This window comes from Budorcas taxicolor, chromosome 16, assembly GCF_023091745.1.
Source record: "Budorcas taxicolor isolate Tak-1 chromosome 16, Takin1.1, whole genome shotgun sequence".
Classification (NCBI taxonomy): Eukaryota; Metazoa; Chordata; class Mammalia; order Artiodactyla; family Bovidae; genus Budorcas; species Budorcas taxicolor.
In genome coordinates, this window is record NC_068925.1 from 50,175,848 (window position 1) to 50,192,628 (window position 16,781).

General features: G+C 51.1%; 1 protein-coding gene across 1 annotated transcript in view; it reads left to right on the plus strand.

The window, feature by feature from the left end:
* Nucleotides 1-16,781, plus strand: part of CEP104 (centrosomal protein 104) — a 39,556-nt gene that overhangs the window by 6,456 nt on the left and 16,319 nt on the right. Inside the window, exons 3-12 of the mRNA XM_052653722.1 lie at nt 7,141-7,314; nt 7,710-7,848; nt 8,921-8,983; nt 9,268-9,344; nt 12,007-12,175; nt 12,616-12,771; nt 13,546-13,773; nt 14,881-15,078; nt 15,739-15,906; nt 16,527-16,700. Of these exons, the coding sequence (XP_052509682.1) occupies nt 7,141-7,314; nt 7,710-7,848; nt 8,921-8,983; nt 9,268-9,344; nt 12,007-12,175; nt 12,616-12,771; nt 13,546-13,773; nt 14,881-15,078; nt 15,739-15,906; nt 16,527-16,700 (1,546 nt within the window). The remainder of the gene's footprint in view (nt 1-7,140; nt 7,315-7,709; nt 7,849-8,920; nt 8,984-9,267; nt 9,345-12,006; nt 12,176-12,615; nt 12,772-13,545; nt 13,774-14,880; nt 15,079-15,738; nt 15,907-16,526; nt 16,701-16,781) is intronic.

Below are 16,781 nucleotides of genomic sequence, written 5' to 3' on the forward strand. Positions count from 1 at the left end.
GAAGCACGTCTCTGTTTATCAGCTGTAGGTCAGAAGAGGCAGGACTGGCTGTCCTGGGCATCCTCTGACCATCTCAATGGGTGAGTGTTTGAGTTCCCAAAGGGGTTGATCTGGGGGTTTATAGGGACCAACAGCGATGCTTTTGGCCAAGGTATTTGGAAGGTCTCTACAAATGAAGCTTCCCTGATGGCTCAGGCAGTAAAGCGTCTATCTACGATGTGGGAGACCCAGGTTCGATCCCTGGGTTGGGAAGATCCCTTGGAGAAGGAAATGGCAATCCACTCCAGTACTATTGCCTGGAAAATCTCATGGACAGAGGAGCCTGGTAGGCTACAGTCCATGGGGTTGCAAAGAGTCGGACATGACTGAGCAACTTCACGTTCACGTACAAATGTTGCCAATTGGGTCTTAATAATGTCATTAATGCATTAGATTAGCCCTGTGGATTGAGAATGGTAAGACAGTAAAAGTGTAAAACCGACCAGACAGCACAGACCCACCTGTCCAAGTGTTCAGCTACTGAAGTTCAAGGGGTTCCCCAGGTGTAGATGGTCTTTTCTAACAGGATCTCAGTCACAGAAGAAGCAGTAGCCTTTCTACAGGGGAAAGTTTCAGTCCAGTGAGAAAACATGCAGCTCATAACTAAACATGTTTATGTCCCTGAGATGGGAGCAGCTGAATAAAATCCCTTTGCCAGGCCTCACATGGCCCGTGAGCAGTTTAATGCAGTGCAGACAGGCTTTCCTGGATTAAGTTTCAGACAGATGAACAAGTAAGGGGGTCGCTTTACACAACCTTATTAATATCGTCCCTCCAATACTGGCTCGTGAGCTCTGTCGTTTTTGCCAGTAGACCAGTGGCATCATGCGTGTACAGTGGGCAGTGATGGGGACTCTGTAGCTTCTGCTAGGACCAGATTGTGGTTTGGCCCAAACCGAGAGTTCTCTTTTTTATCAAGCCAACAGTTATTCAGTTCCCAATATTGTTTTTCCTTTTCTGGGGCCAGTTGTTGGGCATTTCTAGTCAGTGTTCCCAAATTGTCCTCTGGGGCACATGGGGCTGTCTCTTTGGACCACGGTAGAGGTTTAGCCAGAGGTTCCTTTGAGAGCAGCATTTTGGCAGAAACGCCAGCAAGGTCATTTCCTTTTACTTCCAGGGAGTCGAGTCAGGAATGCCCAGGGACCTTGACAGCAGCCAGAGCAGGTGGCATGAGTATGACATCTAATAAATCTCAGACATAAGAGCCATTTTAAACTTTATTCCCATCAGAGGTAATGCTGTTTCCATATCGTCCCAAAGTCATGGGCAACTGCACAGGCATACAGGCTCTGAGTATAAACACCGGTGGTTTTGCCCGTGGCTGCACCACGAGCTCCAGTGAGAGGGTGTGCTTCCTCCTGTTGGGCTGAAGCAGCCACAGGTATCGGTGCTGCCTTGACAGTTTCAAGAGACGCTGCGACAGCAGCCCCACGTGGTGATGCCTTTTCATCCTGTGAATAAGAACCTTAGTAAACCATGGAAAATCTGCGTTGGTCAGAGGAGTCTCCTGTAAGTTACTACAGAGTCAAAGGGGATGTGTCGGTGTGAGCCGTCTGAAGGAGTTTTGTCGGTGAAGCGGGAGAGGAGTAGCAGGGGTGAGGTTATTACAGCAACAGTGAGTTATTCAGGAGCAGTCAGAAGGAGTGTTTCCCAGGAAGTGAGACGGCTAGCAGGCCAGCATGGTGAGGATTCGGGAGAGCTCAACTGCACAGGCTACAGAGATGGTTAGAGGAACCCGGAGATTAGTTTTTGGTGCCCGGAGTGGCTCTGAGACAAGGGGGCTGTCCCCATGGCACAGGGTCCAGCTGTCGGCCATATACCCGATGGGTCGATGATGGTCCCTGTGTTTTGGGGCAAGTGCTCCAAGGGTATTCCCCTCCTCCTCATGTCAGAGAGGAAGAAAGGAAACTGAAAGCTGGGATGTCCAGGGGCAGGGCCCTTATTAAACTTCTCTTTAAAGCTCCAAAGGCAATATCATCCTGATCTCCGCAAATAAAAGGACCAAGTTTGTTGGTTTTTAGAAAACATATAAGGGCTGGGCCTTAAGAGGGAAATTTGGAATTCAGTTTTGACAGTAGCCAGCTATCCAGAACACCTTGTAATTGGACTGAGTTTCAAGTTTGGGGAAGTTGAGAATACCGTGAAGCCTACGGGGATCTAAATGTAGCCTCATTCTAAGATCAGGTGCCCTAAATACTGAATCTGAGTTTGAGCAAATGGCAGTTTTTCCTTAGAGACCTGGTGTCCCTTTAAAAGGTTTAACAAGTGAATGCTGTCTTCCTGTGAAGTTTTAGAGGAGAGTACAGAAGCAAACCGTTCATATGTTTTAACAAAGTAGAGCCTACAGAAAACTTGATTGTCCAGATAAGCCTTTAAGGTTGGAGAAGTAAGGGGGACTTTCAGGGCCTTCCCTGGTGGTCCAGTGGTTAATCTCACCCTCAGGAAGCAGTCCACAGAGCAGTCACAGGGTGATTCTGCTCCTGGTAGGAACAGATGCTGATCTTAGATGGTTTAGGGACCACAGGGTGCCAGGGGTAACGACATTGTGGATTCCAGAGATTCTGGACAGACCTCCATCCTCAGCCATTGCATTTCTCATGGGCGAAACAGAATGCTGCAGGGACTGATAGGAGCAAGCATGTGGCCCTGGCTTTGAAATCTTCTGCTATGGACTTGATGCCTCTAAGGACCTCTATTTAATTATAAGGTATTGATTAATTCTGGGGAGAAGTTTTGAGGGATATGTTTAAATATTAATGTGAGAACACTGGATTCTGTGAATTTCAGTTGGAGATTTTTCATATAAGGAGAGCAATAGCCGATCCAGTGGTGACCAGTGATTAGTGTCCTTGAAATCAGCTCTAATACATCTGAGACCGAGCAAGTAAAAGATAGTGGAGGTCATTCAGTTCACCTGGTTGGCTATTTTGATGGCCAACAGTTCAAATTCTAGACCTGTTTCTCCTTTCAGGAGAAAGAAATTCCAGGATGGCACTTTCCTAAGAAATCTCTGCTCCTGCTCGAATAGGGGTGAAAGAACTGAAGGAGAAAAGAGTATGTGTCTCTCAAATGGCCTGAACGAAAGGGAGCAGGTTCCAAGATGGGAACCTTCTGGGGTTTGTTAGACATCCCCCGCTTTTTCAGCTGTTCAGCACTCTGAGACAGAAGCTCCCTGAGAGCAGTGGGCTGAGCACCGAGAGTGTGGCTCTGGTCATTGAGGATACAGATTCCTTCCCAGTCCAGAGGGTGGTTTCTCCAAGCCAATTAGGAGGTTTGGGAAGAATCCCTGTGGTTCCTCAAAGCCTGGTGCTTGGGTTAGCAGGACATGGAAAGGTTGTTTGGAGCATGGAAGGCACCTGCAGTGCTTAAGCCCTAAAGGTCTTCCCCCCACTCCCCACAATGTCCTGGCTTTTTGCAGTAATAGCAGAGACTAGGGTTTTTTCTTTGTTTGTTTGGAGGTGTGACGGGGGCTCTATTTGTTGAAGATTAAGGATGTTAGTGGCTTTCCTTCTGGTTGAATCATCCAGGGCTCAAACAAGCTGATCTACCAAAGTAACCAGACCTGGAGTGGACATTGTTTTCCATTCTATTCTGGTCCTTTTAACTGAAAGAGAATCCCCATTCAGCCCATTCATGAACACAGAGTTGGAGGCAACCCAAGTGGATTCAATATCCAAAAGAAGACCCGACATTCTCAAGTCAACTATAGTGGTCGTGAGCAGGGTTTATAAGTTTCTGCATGCAGGCCTGAATTTTGTTCCAATCATCAGGATTAAGAAAACCTTTGGAAACTGTTCAGTGAAAATTTCTAGCAAGTTCTTGGGTTTCCTGCTGTCAGTCAGCATCTGTTTCTCCAAATCCTTTTCAGGATTTTCCCATCAGGCAAGTTTCACACAACGTCAGTCCTGACGGACATAAACCTGAGAAGCTAGGTTGCTAAGTTCAGAAGTGTCCTGGACTCCTCAGCAAACACATGGGGTTCCTCAGTTCCTTTGGGAGCATCTCTGACTGTAGCTCAAAGTTCAGCTTTAGTCCAGGGACCATTAAGAAGAACCCAGGGGTTTAGCATCTGGACCCCTAGAAGGCTAGGCTTTCAAGGGGCAGGATTTAAGTTCAGGGAAAGGAGAAATGGGGAGGGTTTTGGAGAAAAAGGAAAGTTCAGCCAGATGGGTGGGGGGTTGCAGAGGAGTGGAGGATGAGCAGAGGGGGAGGGAAGGTGGCACAGGGTAGGGGGAGGGACCTCAGAACCCATCTTGTCTTCCTTCAATTGCTTGTTCACCCCCACTATTTCTGCTTTATTGACTGTGCCAAAGCCTTTGACTGTGTGGATCACAGTATACTGTGGAAAATTCTGAAAGAGATGGGAAAACCAGACCACCTGACCTGCCTCTTGAGAAACCTATATGCAGGTCAGGAAGCAACAGTTAGAACTGCATGTGGAACAGCAGACTGCTTCCAAATAGGAAAAGGAGTGCATCAAGGCTGTATATTGTCACCCTGCTTATTTAACTTCTATGCAGAGTACATCATGAGAAACGCTGGGCTGGAAGAAGCACAAGCTGGAATCAAGATTGCTGGGAGAAATATCAATAACTTCAGATATGCAGATGACACCACCCTTATGGCAGAAAGTTGTTGCTTTAGGGGTTAGAATATACATCCTTAAGTTTAACAGTCTATTTTAAGTTGATACTGAATGAATTCACATGTGATGTGGAAACCTGCAACTTTGATGACTGAGTAATATTCCCTTGTATATATGTACCATATCTTCTTTATCCATTCCTGCGTCTTGGCCGTTGTAAACAGTGCTGCAATGAACACTGGGGTGCATGTATCCTTTTGGATCATGTTTTTCTCTAGGTACATGCCCAGGAGTGGAATTTCAGGGTCGTATGGTAGCTCTAGGTTTAGTTTTTTAAGGAACCTCCATGCTGTTCTCCACAGTGTCCATACTAATGTACATTCCCACCTACTGTGTAGGAGGGTTCCCTTCTCTCCACACCTTCCCCAGCATTATAGTTTGTGGATTTTTTTGATGATAACCACTGTGGCTGATGTGCGGCAATGTCTCATTGTAGGTTTGCTTTGCATTGCTCCAATGGTCAGTGGTGCTGAGCATCATGCGCCTGTCGGCCGTCTGTATGTCCTCTTTGGAGAAAGGTCTGCTCAGGCCTTCTCTGGCTCCATTTTGCATGGGGTTCCCCTTCATTGCTTTTCACAATGTATTGTCCTTTCTTGTAATCAGTTTGAGGGGTAGTGTTGATTCATCTGTAAACTCTCAATAAGCTACCTTTGAATAGCTAAATCATAGGCTCTTTTTTTTTTTTTTTGGTCGCACTGCATGACTTGCAGGATCTTCATTTCCCAACAGGCATGGACAGGCATCAAACTCTGGCCACAGCAGTAAAAACGTCGAGTCCTAACCACTGTACCACCAGGGAATTCCCATAGCTTTTTTTTTTTTTTTTTTTGAAGGGTTTTAAAATACACAATTTCAAAATTTTGTCAGTAGTCTTAGTTTTCCTTAAACAATTTTGTAGTTGTTTTTTTTAATAATAAAGGATTTTTTTTTCACACAGATTACTGTGTCCCTATGTCTAGAATGGTCTCACCACCAATTATAGTGTCTGTGCCCTGCATTGAGAGACAGTAAACATCTTAAATGTCTACAGCAGTCTTGGCCAAAGGGGATTCGAAGCTCGAATTGCTGGGTTCCCCATTTCCTGGCTGTCCTGCCCCACATGGGTCTCTTTTAACAACAGTGGCAATTTTGAAAACTCAGCATTAGGAAACCCCAGGGATCTCACCCCCAGAATAAGAGCGTTTTGTCCATCGTCACTGGCCCCACTTTCTCAGTCAAACACAGAAGTGCCCAGAGCCCCATAAGCTCAACCTAGCATTCCTCCCTGTGCGCTCTTTCTGTCAGGACGGGTAGGAGCCTGGCAGGCGGGTCGGGGAGCTGGGCAGGGAGCATGTTCGTCTGTGTGGTGTCTCACGCCTCTCGGATGCCTGTGTGCAGTGTCAGGCCACCTGTGAGATGCTCAAGTTCAGGCTCAGGGTGGTGTGTGCTTCGGGTTCCTCCCCGAGGGGAGGTTTTCAAAGCCATGGGGTCGGGGGGATGCCCCACGCACGGTTGAGTCTGCACAGAGAAGGGAGCCTGGAACCCTACCCAGGGCATAGACAGGGCAGGAAGGGCCAGATCATGACCGGCAGATGCAGGTCGGACTCGGCCTCATGGAGGTCACTGGTGACCTGTGATGTTGGCTGAGGGGGCAGCTAAGAAATGAGATGGGGCCCAGAGGGCGGGGATAGGTCACAGGAGGCTCCCCGGGCCGTCTGGCGTGTGTGTGTAGCTGTCTGGAGGGGTGTGATGGGGCGGCTGGGAGGAGAGGCGGGAGAGGGGCAGGCAGGCCAGCCGCCAGGTCACTGCTGCGCTCTCAGGCATCGTGACGTGTGCTGGAGGGGCCCTGCCTCCTGCCCCATCCTCAGGACTTCCCCGGCTCCAGTAGCCCCTGGACACCTGCTGCCGGGTACACCCAGCCTGGCCTGCTCGGCACACGCCCCTCCCACTGTCAAAGCCTTGTGTTGTCTCTCTGGTCATGACCGTGTACTGCGGCGTGAGGCTTCTGACAGCTGTGTGCCTTCTGAGCAAAACTGATGCTCCAGTGGGGTCAACCGTAGGCTGCTCCTCCAGGCTGCTGAACGAGCGTGGGTGGCACTCAGGACAGATTGCTCATTGCCCACTCCACTCAGGATTCTGTAAAGCGAGGGGTTTTCTCAAGTGTATGGGTTCCAGCGGGAAATCCTCTGGCTCACTTGGACAGCCTCTTGTTTATCTCGTGTGTTTATCTCATGATAAACTTTGGGTTTCACTTCAAACGACAAACTAGCCACTCCAAGTTTAATTCACTCTGGGTGCCCAGCAGACCCCACTCTTGAGTTCCAGCTGTGACTGGAAGGCTTTGAGGGGGCCAGGACCGGGGCCCTTGCAGCATCAGAACCCACAGAGCCGCCCTGTTACCTGGACATGTGGGCGGGGACCACCTGAAACCCTCCTTGGTGATCCTGCAGGAAAAACAGGACTGTGCTTGCTTTCAGGTTTTGCCAGTTCCCACAAGAAATCGTTCTTCAGATGGTGGAGCGATGTCAAATAAGGAAGCTGCAGCTGCTCGCGCATCAGTACATGATCCCCAGCAAAGTTGAGTTCTACATCAGTGAGAGCCTGCCTGAGTACTTCACCCCATATCAAGCAGAGCGGTTCCGGAGGCTTGGGTAAGGGTGGAATTTAGCGTGTATGGTGGGATGTCTAGCCTGAACAATTCTGCCTCAAAGTGGGTAAACACTGCGGCATCCCCCTTGCCGTGGCGCTTGCTCACACGCTCACGTGTGGGTCCGGATCTCACAACTTGTGTACACCTGCTACATGCCGAGCATGTTCACTGAGCAGCGTTCCCGCTGATTGGTCGTGTTCAGACTGCATATCAGATGCAGAACTCGTCTGGAGAACACTGTTTAGAATTTGACTTCTGGACTTTGCCCAAGGTTTTTTGTTGTTTTTTTTTTTCATTCCAAGCCTAGCTTTCCTTGAAACCTGTGGAGTTCATTGGGAGCCAAGGGCAGCACGTTTCTGCACTGACGTGGTTCCACAGTTGTATTCTTTCTTCCAGCTACGTGTCTCTCTGTGACAATGAGAAGACAGGCTGCAAAGCCCGGGAACTGAAGTCGGTGTACGTGGACGCAGTGGGGCAGTTTCTGAAGCTCATCTTTCACCAAAACCACGTCAACAAATACAATGTGTATAACCAGGTGAGATGCATGGGCCTGCCCCTCAGTGGTGTCTCCCTTCATAGAAGAACCTGGACTCTTCCTTCAGGGTGGTGTCTGTGGGGCAGTGCTAGGCTCTCTGGAGCTGTTCCTCCGATTCAGAGCCACCAGTCCCGTGTGGCCGTGTGTGCTAGGGGCGTGACTGGTCCACGGGCATGGGCTGTGTGTCACCCAGACTTGGTAACCAGATGAGACATTTTGGATGTATTAAGTTTAAATATATTGTTACAATCAGTTTTATCTGTTTCTTTTAAACTTTTTTTTACTCTGCCAACTAGAAAACTTAAAATTATCTATGTGGCATCATATTTCTATGGGACAACACTGTTCTAGGTATACTTTTGTAAGGTAAATCCCTTACAAAAGGTGATTTCATGTGGCATGCAGTCCAGAATCTCTCTGGTTCCCTTTCTGTTGCTTTGGCATAATTAACACAGTGGAAATCAGAGGTGTCAGAACAGTCTTGTTAATTGAAGCAGATATTTATAACACTCCTTGCCCCTTCCAGAGGCACGCAGGTGTTCCAGCCAGTCAGAGTTTATGCTGAGCAGGTGAGCTGGAGGAGGGTCTGAGACATCAGGTGCCTTGTCCATACATGGCAGCAGAGTTCTGAACTGTCTCTTTCCTCCACTTCATCTCCTTGTCCACCAGGAGTTCCTTGGGTTTTAGCTCAGCCTCAGTGATTCTCGAGGGCTGGGGGGCATGTCATGGGAGAATCACTGCCTCGGACAAACCGAGCTGTGTTAATGTCGGTTTTCATTCATGGTCTAACTTACCACCATCAGGTAGACATGATCCCATTCTTAACTCAGGTGGATGTTTCAATATAAGGCTGCATTAAAACTTTGTTACTGTTTTAACATCCTTCAAACATTAAAATAGCTACTTGGTTCAACATTAGAATATTAATAATTCTATGTTAGCATGAGATTTTGCATTAGTACATTTAGATGTACATCATCCCATTTGATGACAGGATGAATCAGAGTATTATAAAGGGGTTAAGTCCTGTCTAACATTTATACTTAATTTCTGTTGGTGAATTCTCTCTTAGGTTGCTTTGGTTGCAGTAAATATCATTGGAGACCCTGCAGACTTTGGCGATGAAACCAATATTGTAAGTTTGGGAAGTCTCCTTCCTAAAGAGAGACATTTATTTCTAACAAGGAGGGGTCATTCATTTTTGTCACAAAAGTGTCATCCTATAAATTCTCACAGAAGTGTCCAGTGACCAGCTTGCAGGTGATTTTTCAGCAGCTGTTGTTTTAAACTTTCCTTTACTCGAGAAGTTTAGTTGTCCCTCCAGCAAACGGGATCACCAAAGCCCCTTCATATCACATCATCTCTTTGTTTTATGTTGTTCCTTTTTCCTCTGAGATACTAAGCAGAACTCCCCCACAGACCTCCAGGGAGAAGCTGATTGATCACTACCTGGGGCACAATACAGAGGACCCAGCTCTTGAAGGAACTTGCTCTGGGTAAGAGCCCCGCCCGCCCCAGGCCATAAACTTCTGTGACTTCCTCCCTGGAAGCCAGCTCTGAAGGACCCTGGACTCGGGGGCCCCAAAGTGCAGTCTGGAGCTGAATAAGCCACTGATGGGATTGTCATAAATACACTGTAGATTAAGGTCACCCTTCTGTTTAGCACATCTTCATTCAGCACCCTTCAGAGAGGACTTCATTTCCTGTGTGGTTCGGTATCACCAAACAAAAGAGCCATCAGCCGTCCTTTGATGTTTTAGTGGCACAGGTAAATTCATAGATGGAATAATTGACCAAGATTGTCAGTTACTGAGCTTCATCTTCCCTCTACTCAGAGCTTCAGTCCTTCAGGGAGTGAGACCTGCCCGTCTCGTCAGGTCTTCCTGAGAGCCTCTCTACACTCTGCATGCACGCAGTTGTGCAGACTCAGCCATCCTGCTGCCTCTTTAGCAGGTCAGGCTTGGAGGGCAGACCTGAGGGTCCAGCTCTTTCTCCCTGTGTCCCAGCACCTCTCTGGGATCAAATCCTCAGCACCCTGCCTAATACCACCCAGCCTAAGGAGAGAGGAATTCAAAATGACACCCAGGGCCCCATCTCTGACAGCAGCTCCCCAAGAGTGAAAGGATAAGATGCTTAGAAAAGATAAGATGCCTCGATGTCAGTAGATGGTATTTGCCCGTGACCTGTGGTGTATGTGGCTCCATGCTCACGCGCACATGGTCGGAACAGCCGGCTCTTCTGTTTGCATCACATGTGGGGTCAATTCTCCGCCCTGTTGCTCGGAGCCATGGCGATACCAGTCATGCACCCGGCAGACAGTGAACCCATCCCCACAGAGCTCCCCAGCCCCTACAGGCCTAGGCTTCATGGTCCCTGCAGCCCGAGCGAGACAGGGACCAGGATCGCCTCAGGTAGTGGTGTGCGTGGTGCCTTGGAGTGGAGGCCGCGCTTACAGTTTAGTGTGTAAGAAGGCACAGTGCAGAGTGAGACATCCCACCTACACAAGCCACGTGGACACCTCCCCTTGTCAGGTGGGCATGAGGAGCACGTGGGGGAGGCGGGCACTGACAGCAGGTGCTGCTTCCTTCAGCGTCGTGGTGGCACCACCTGCGGCTCTGCCCTCGTGAGCAGAGATGACCAAGCTCACTGACGGCTCAGTATCTCTGATAAAAGCCCTCTGGGGAATGGTGACGTCTGTTTAAATCAGTTCTTCAAGTTAGCCACAGGGGACAGCAGACCTCGGCTTCCTGTCCTGCTGTGCCCCCACCCAGGGTTTTCCTGAAGGTGAAGTGAGGTCTTGACAGGTCACGAGCAGCACCTCAGGCTGAGTCCACAGGTACCGCTAGGGTATTGGGGGTAGTGGGCACTGCTGACGCTGGGTGTTCCAACATCATCTCATCCTTTGTAGGGTTCTATAGTGGAATGGAGTGTTGGTTTCACCTCTGGAACTTCAGGGCAGAGCAAGTTAGATTTGAGAATACGGTGTGTATTTAGGTAAAAATAGTCACCGTGACCTTGGGGACATGGAGACATGCTGCTGGTCAGTCCTCACTGAGGTTAACAGAGATGCCATGGCCACCATGCCTGCTGCTGTGCCCACCAGTACCTGAGTCAAGGCATGTGGAAGCAGGATGATTTTGAAAGGGGACATGGTCCCCTGTCCTGCTTGAATTTATTAATCAGCTAAACTTATAACAGATAACATCTTTAATAAGTTTCCCAGTGTATAAGGAACCCCGAGTCAAAGTTAACAGGAAGTGTCTGTCTGCATCTCATGGCACAGATGGGGAGGTTCTGAACCATGTCCCTAACTCTTCTGTTGAGGAGTTAGATCGGTGTCATGGTTATAGACATCAGGCCCAGGAGCTGCTGTCCTGTCATAGAACTAGGAGGAAGGAATGGAGGTAAGAGTTCATGCGAAACAGGTCACTCAGATCACGTTTGGGTCATTTATTCCAGGAAGGATCTTTCTGATCTGCAGAACCGGATGGTGTTGTATAGTTGGACACTTTGAAGTACAAGCCCAGTGGTAGCATCTTTAACGCTTGTCACTGTTACTGTGGCATGAAATGGAAGCCTGGACTCAGCCTGAGTGCCCCCGAATCAGCCTCTGCAGGGCCAGGGCCTAGTCGTGGCCGGCTCTGATGTTGGTTTCCCAAGGCTCCAAATGATTCATGAGCGGACTCTCATGCACTGGGCACAGTGCTGGGCACAGTCTGCATTTGAGATACCTGTTGAATGAGTGAGTGAGAGTGAATGTGAACGAGTGAATATGAATGAGTGCATGAGTGAGAGAGTGAATGAGTGGGGAAAGAGTTGAGTGAATGAGTAAGTGAGTGAATGAGAATGAATGAGCGGGTGATGGATGAGTGAGTAAGTGCATGAGTGAATGTGAACAAGTGAGTGAATGAGAATGAATGAGCAGGTGGTGGATGGATGAGTGAGTAAGTGCATGAGTGAATGTGAACAAGTGAATGAATGAGAATGAATGAGCGGGTGATGGATGAATGAGTGAGTGAATGAGATCTGTCGGCAGGAAATGCCATAGGGGCGGGGGCTGTCTTCTCCCATCTTTAGCCCTGAGTGTGGGGGGAGCACCTCCCCCGCAGTATCACGTAGATTAAAACTGGCTCTAAAATACTCTATTCTTTCCTGTAGGAAGTCTGATTACATCTCTCCACTAGACGACTTAGCCTTTGACATGTACCAGGACCCAGAAGTGGCACAGATCATCCGCCGGTTAGATGAACGGAAGCGCGAGGCCGTGCAGAAGGAGCGCTATGACTACGCCAAGAAGCTGAAACAAGCCATCGCTGACTTGCAGAAGGTACTGCCTCTGGGAAACAGCTCCTCTGCCGCCCGTGATAGGCTTTTTGTCTGATTACCCTGGCACCTGCCCAGAGAAGGGGCCAGGCCTCAGAAGGCCACAGGGTTAGCATGGCTTCAGGGGTGTAAGCAGATGAGAGAGACCACGAGCACATAGTCCTGCAGAGCCCTCCTCAGGGCCGCATGCCATCTGAGGCAGCAGGAAGCTGAGATGCTTAAACTGCCGTGAGCTTGCCCCAGCGTTGCAGGCGACCCGAGCAGGCTGTGAGGCAGCCTGAGCATTGCAGGCGACTGTGGCCAGTTCCTTCCATTCCCGGTGTCATTCCCCCATCTCCCAGACATGAGGCTGGTTGCCCACACCGTCCTCAAAGCGTTAACTTTGAAACGGTCTCTGCACTGGGCGTAAGTCTATGAAACGAGAGCTGACGCTGTGTGCTCCAGGTGGGGGAGCGCCTGGGCAGGTATGAGGTGGAGAAGCGCTGTGCCGTGGAGAAGGAAGACTACGACCTGGCCAAGGAGAAGAAGCAGCAGATGGAGCGCTTCCGCAGCCGCGTGTACGAGCAGCTGCAGCTGCACGAGCTGGTGGATGCCGAGCTGGTGGGTGGGGCCCGCAGCAGGACCTGAAGTCGGGGGCCCGGGAGAGCTATCCTCCGAATCCACACGGGTGGGTGTGCAGGAGGACTGCAACGGTGGACATGGGAGCCGGTCAGCGGGGAAGCCTCCCAGCAGAGGGCTGTGTCTCCCGGTGGCAGCCCCACCCTTGTGGTCCTGGGGAGCACAGGGAGAGGGGCCCCCGACAGCTTGGGCCAGTAGGGGAGGGTCCTGTGTCCAGACCCATGTTCCAGGCCAGTAGACAGCACGGAGTGCAGGCTCTGGCTGTCCCTGCTGGCTCCTGGCCCCACTCCACCCGCCCCACTCTGTGGTCTCAGACTCATTCCTCAGCCTCCCTGGGACTGTTTCCCCATTGTATGCATGGCAGTGAGAACAAGGAACCTGAGATGTGGTCGTCTGCCCAAAGCACTTTCCGCCAGTCCAGCACATGACCACAGCTGAGTCTGCTGCGCTCATTAGAGTGACATGAAGTAGTCTGCTCTGCAGACACACAGGGACCAGCGCCGGCCGTGTGGGTCCAGCCCAGGTGCCCCTGCCCACCTGCAGCCTCCACGCTGCAGCGCCCACTCTGGGCAGCCACCTGCTTTGTTAGTGTCCCTTGAGTGGTCCACACGGTAACTTCAGGCAGTCGGGGGCCATGACGTGGGCCTCGTTAATGCAGCTTCCACCTGTGTCTTCCCAAGTCAGTGCTCCCCTGGGGAACAAGGCGGGGTCTGTGTGGCGGGGACCCTGGGAGCTGAAAAGCCCATTTTCCCCCAGATGAGAAGGCCTCTCGACCGGCCCCTGCAGCCCCTGGCCTGTCCCAGCAGCCCCCACCACCAGCCACCCATGCGCTCCCTGCCACAGCCAGAGGAAAGGGTGACAGAAAACCGGCTTGCGGACCCTTTCCTTCAGGAGAAGCCTTCATCACACTGCCTGGACATGTCTTCTCAGCGTCCCACAGTGGACTGGCCACCTCCCGCCACTGACCCCCCTCCCAAGATCCACGTAGGTAACTCAGGTTCCAGCCGTGGGCAGGCATAGAGGCCCTGTGTCTTGTGGGGGCTTTCCTGGGGAATGAGTGTATTGGGGAACAAGAGCGGGGGAGGCCCCTTCCCCGCCCTGCATCCAAGAACACCGCCCATGACTGAGACTCTGCCTCCTCTGAGCCTCTGCTGGCTCTCTTTGCAAAGACGTGCTGCAGTGTGGGAGAGGGTGTTTCTGGGAATGAGCGAGGTTCCCGCCCTGACGGGACCTCAGCAGAGCCTCAGGACAAGTCGGATACAAGGCCGTCCCTGTTAGAGCTGCCTATGTGGCAGATGGCAGAAAGCCTGTTTCCAGTGGGTTACTGGCATTTATAACTGGGAGTCTAAGAGTCCACATGGGTTTCAGGGTGGGTTTGACTCCTATCTTTCGGGTCCGCTTTCTTGGTTCTGGATGCCGTCTCAGTGGGCTGGACCTGTCCTGGGTGCCTCAGCTTCCGCTCTGTACATCATGCCATCGGGGAGGTTGGGGAGGGTGGGTGGCATCAGTCCCACTCTGAGCCCGTCCCCAGGCCCCAGGTTTACCCTGGTTAGACCGGCCTTATCACCTGGCAACCTCATTGCTCATGTGGGTCACTGAGGACAGGCCACAGGAGGGCTCTGCTGAGGGCTGTAGGTTTGCAGGCTCTGGACAGGACCCAGGGTTTCCGTCACCTGTGTTAGTGCAGGGCTGCTGGACAATGGATGCATTCAGAGGAGGCTTGATAGTTAGAAGTAAACTAATGAACTGAAAAAATACCAGAGGTCTTTCCAGAAGAAGAATATAATAACTTTTACTGTAGTGGTCTGCTGGCAGGTGAAATCTCTAGTGGTAAGCAGTAATTGTGGCAGAGTCTAGATGGCTTGTTGAGTAGGTCTGTAACAAGCTCAGAAGGGAATAGAAACTCCTGTCTGATTTTTTCAGTTACACCCAATTCATAAATTATTCTAACCTGACGAGACTGATACTTCAGCAAAATACCGTCGTTCAGACCAGACATGTCCCAACCAGGCAGCTTATGGGTGTAGACGGGGATCAGCAGGCGAGGGGGGACCCCACGCTGAGCCCTCTAGCCGCCCTGTCCTCCCACAGCCCGAGTCCCTGCCCTACGATGAACGGCCTCTCCCCGTGACCCGCAAGCAGCTCGGGGCAGCGGTCTCCGAGGCAGAGAGGAGAGACGTGCTCGGCGACGAGGCTCACAGGGCAGACGCCGCAGGAGAGCCAGAGCCCCTGACAGAGAAGGCCTTGCGGGAAGCCAGCTCCGCTGTGGACGTGCTAGGAGAGGCCCTGGTGAGGAAAGAGGCCAACGTGGGAGGGGTGGGCAGCTCCGCAGGGCTCCTGGTCCCCTGCCAGTCCCACCCTTGTCCTCACCGTCCAGTGGGAATGTCCTGATGATCAGCCATCATGTGGGACAGCACGAGCATCAGCTCGGATTTCAGGTCTCCTGATGGTGTCCCTTTGAGCCTGGCCTTTCTTTCTATTTATTTTTCTGCTTTAATTATTTGCCCACACACTGCAGCGTGGAGGACCCTAGCTCCCCAGCCAGGGATTGAACCTGCATCCTCTGCACTGGGAGGTGGACTCTTAACCACTGGACCACCACAGACATCCCAGCCAGGGCCTTTCCTTGGGCTTACAGGTTCCGGCCCCAGCTCCCGCCTGGAGCACTGCTGGCTCCAGGGTCGAGGACAGCAGAGCAAAGAGAATACTGGAGCATCACTGGCCTTGAAAAGTTCTCTTGCTGGAGCTTTTAATACTGTCCATGTTTTAATGGACATAGACTTAAAACTTTCCATGCTAGGAGCAGTATTTCTCTAAACCCATGTACCCAGAGCGTGGATGTTCTGTGTTTAGAAAAGCTGTGTCTTGTTGAAACAAACCAAAGCCAGGGGTGCTGGGGTGGGGACAGGGCCAACCGCCCACCCTGAAGGCCGCCCTCTGCCCTCCCAGGTGGCCGGAGCCTACTCCAAGACATGGTCGCACCGGGAGGATGCGCTCCTCACCCTGCATAAGCAGCTGGTGGACACGCCCGTGGGAACCCCGAAAGAGGACCTGAAGAGCATGCTGAGGGCTGCCGTCTTCCTCGTCAGGAGAGCCATCCGCGACATCGTGACCCCAGTGAGTCCCGCCACCCCGCAGGGCCCCCCATGTCTGCTGAGAGCTGCCGGGCCGTCCCCTGGAGGTCAGGGTAGCCTGGGAAGCAGCCTGGTCCCTCACTGTCATTACCAAGCACGAGGTCACTAGGGATGAAGACCTTGAGTAAGAAACCCGGTCGCCAGGGAGCCTGGGCTCTGTTCCCATGGGCCGTGCCCTCTAGCCCTGTGTGCGCAGAGACCTGGCCACCGTACTGTTCACGCTATGTTCACTTGTGTGATCTTCCTGACACCGGAGGAGCTTGGAGTTACCAGTGAATTTTCCTAACTCTGAAAGGGCCGTAAGAATGAACATCCCCAGTTACACCATCGTCTGCATTCACACAATACCTTACGCAGTTCAGCAGAAACGTCAGACCCTCAGTCTCACGGGGTGGTGTCGGAGACCTTGTAACACACGGAGATGAGCCCGTGCCCTCCGTGTGCAGGGAACTGTGTGCACAGCAGTTGGCCGTTTTCAGTCCTTCAGACAGCGTGTAGTTTTCAGTATAACGTTCCTGTTGATTACTGAGAGTAAATTTCATATTTCTTTTTAGTGGAATTGAGTTAAGAGTGGCTTATTCGGGTTTATCACTTTTTTCTTAGGTCTTTCAGGCATCTTTGAAACTGTTGAAAATGATAATTACACAGTATATTCCTAAACACAAACTGGGCAGGCTTGAGACGGCTCACTGTGTGGAGAGGACGATTCCTGTCTTGCTCACGAGAACTGGAGACTCTTCTGCTCGCCTCCGGGTTATGGCTTCTAATTTTATTCAGGTACAGATTTCCCCGGGATGTTTGAAGCCATCGATAATAAACACATAACCGGAGATACTTGGCTTTCTTAGTATAGTACCT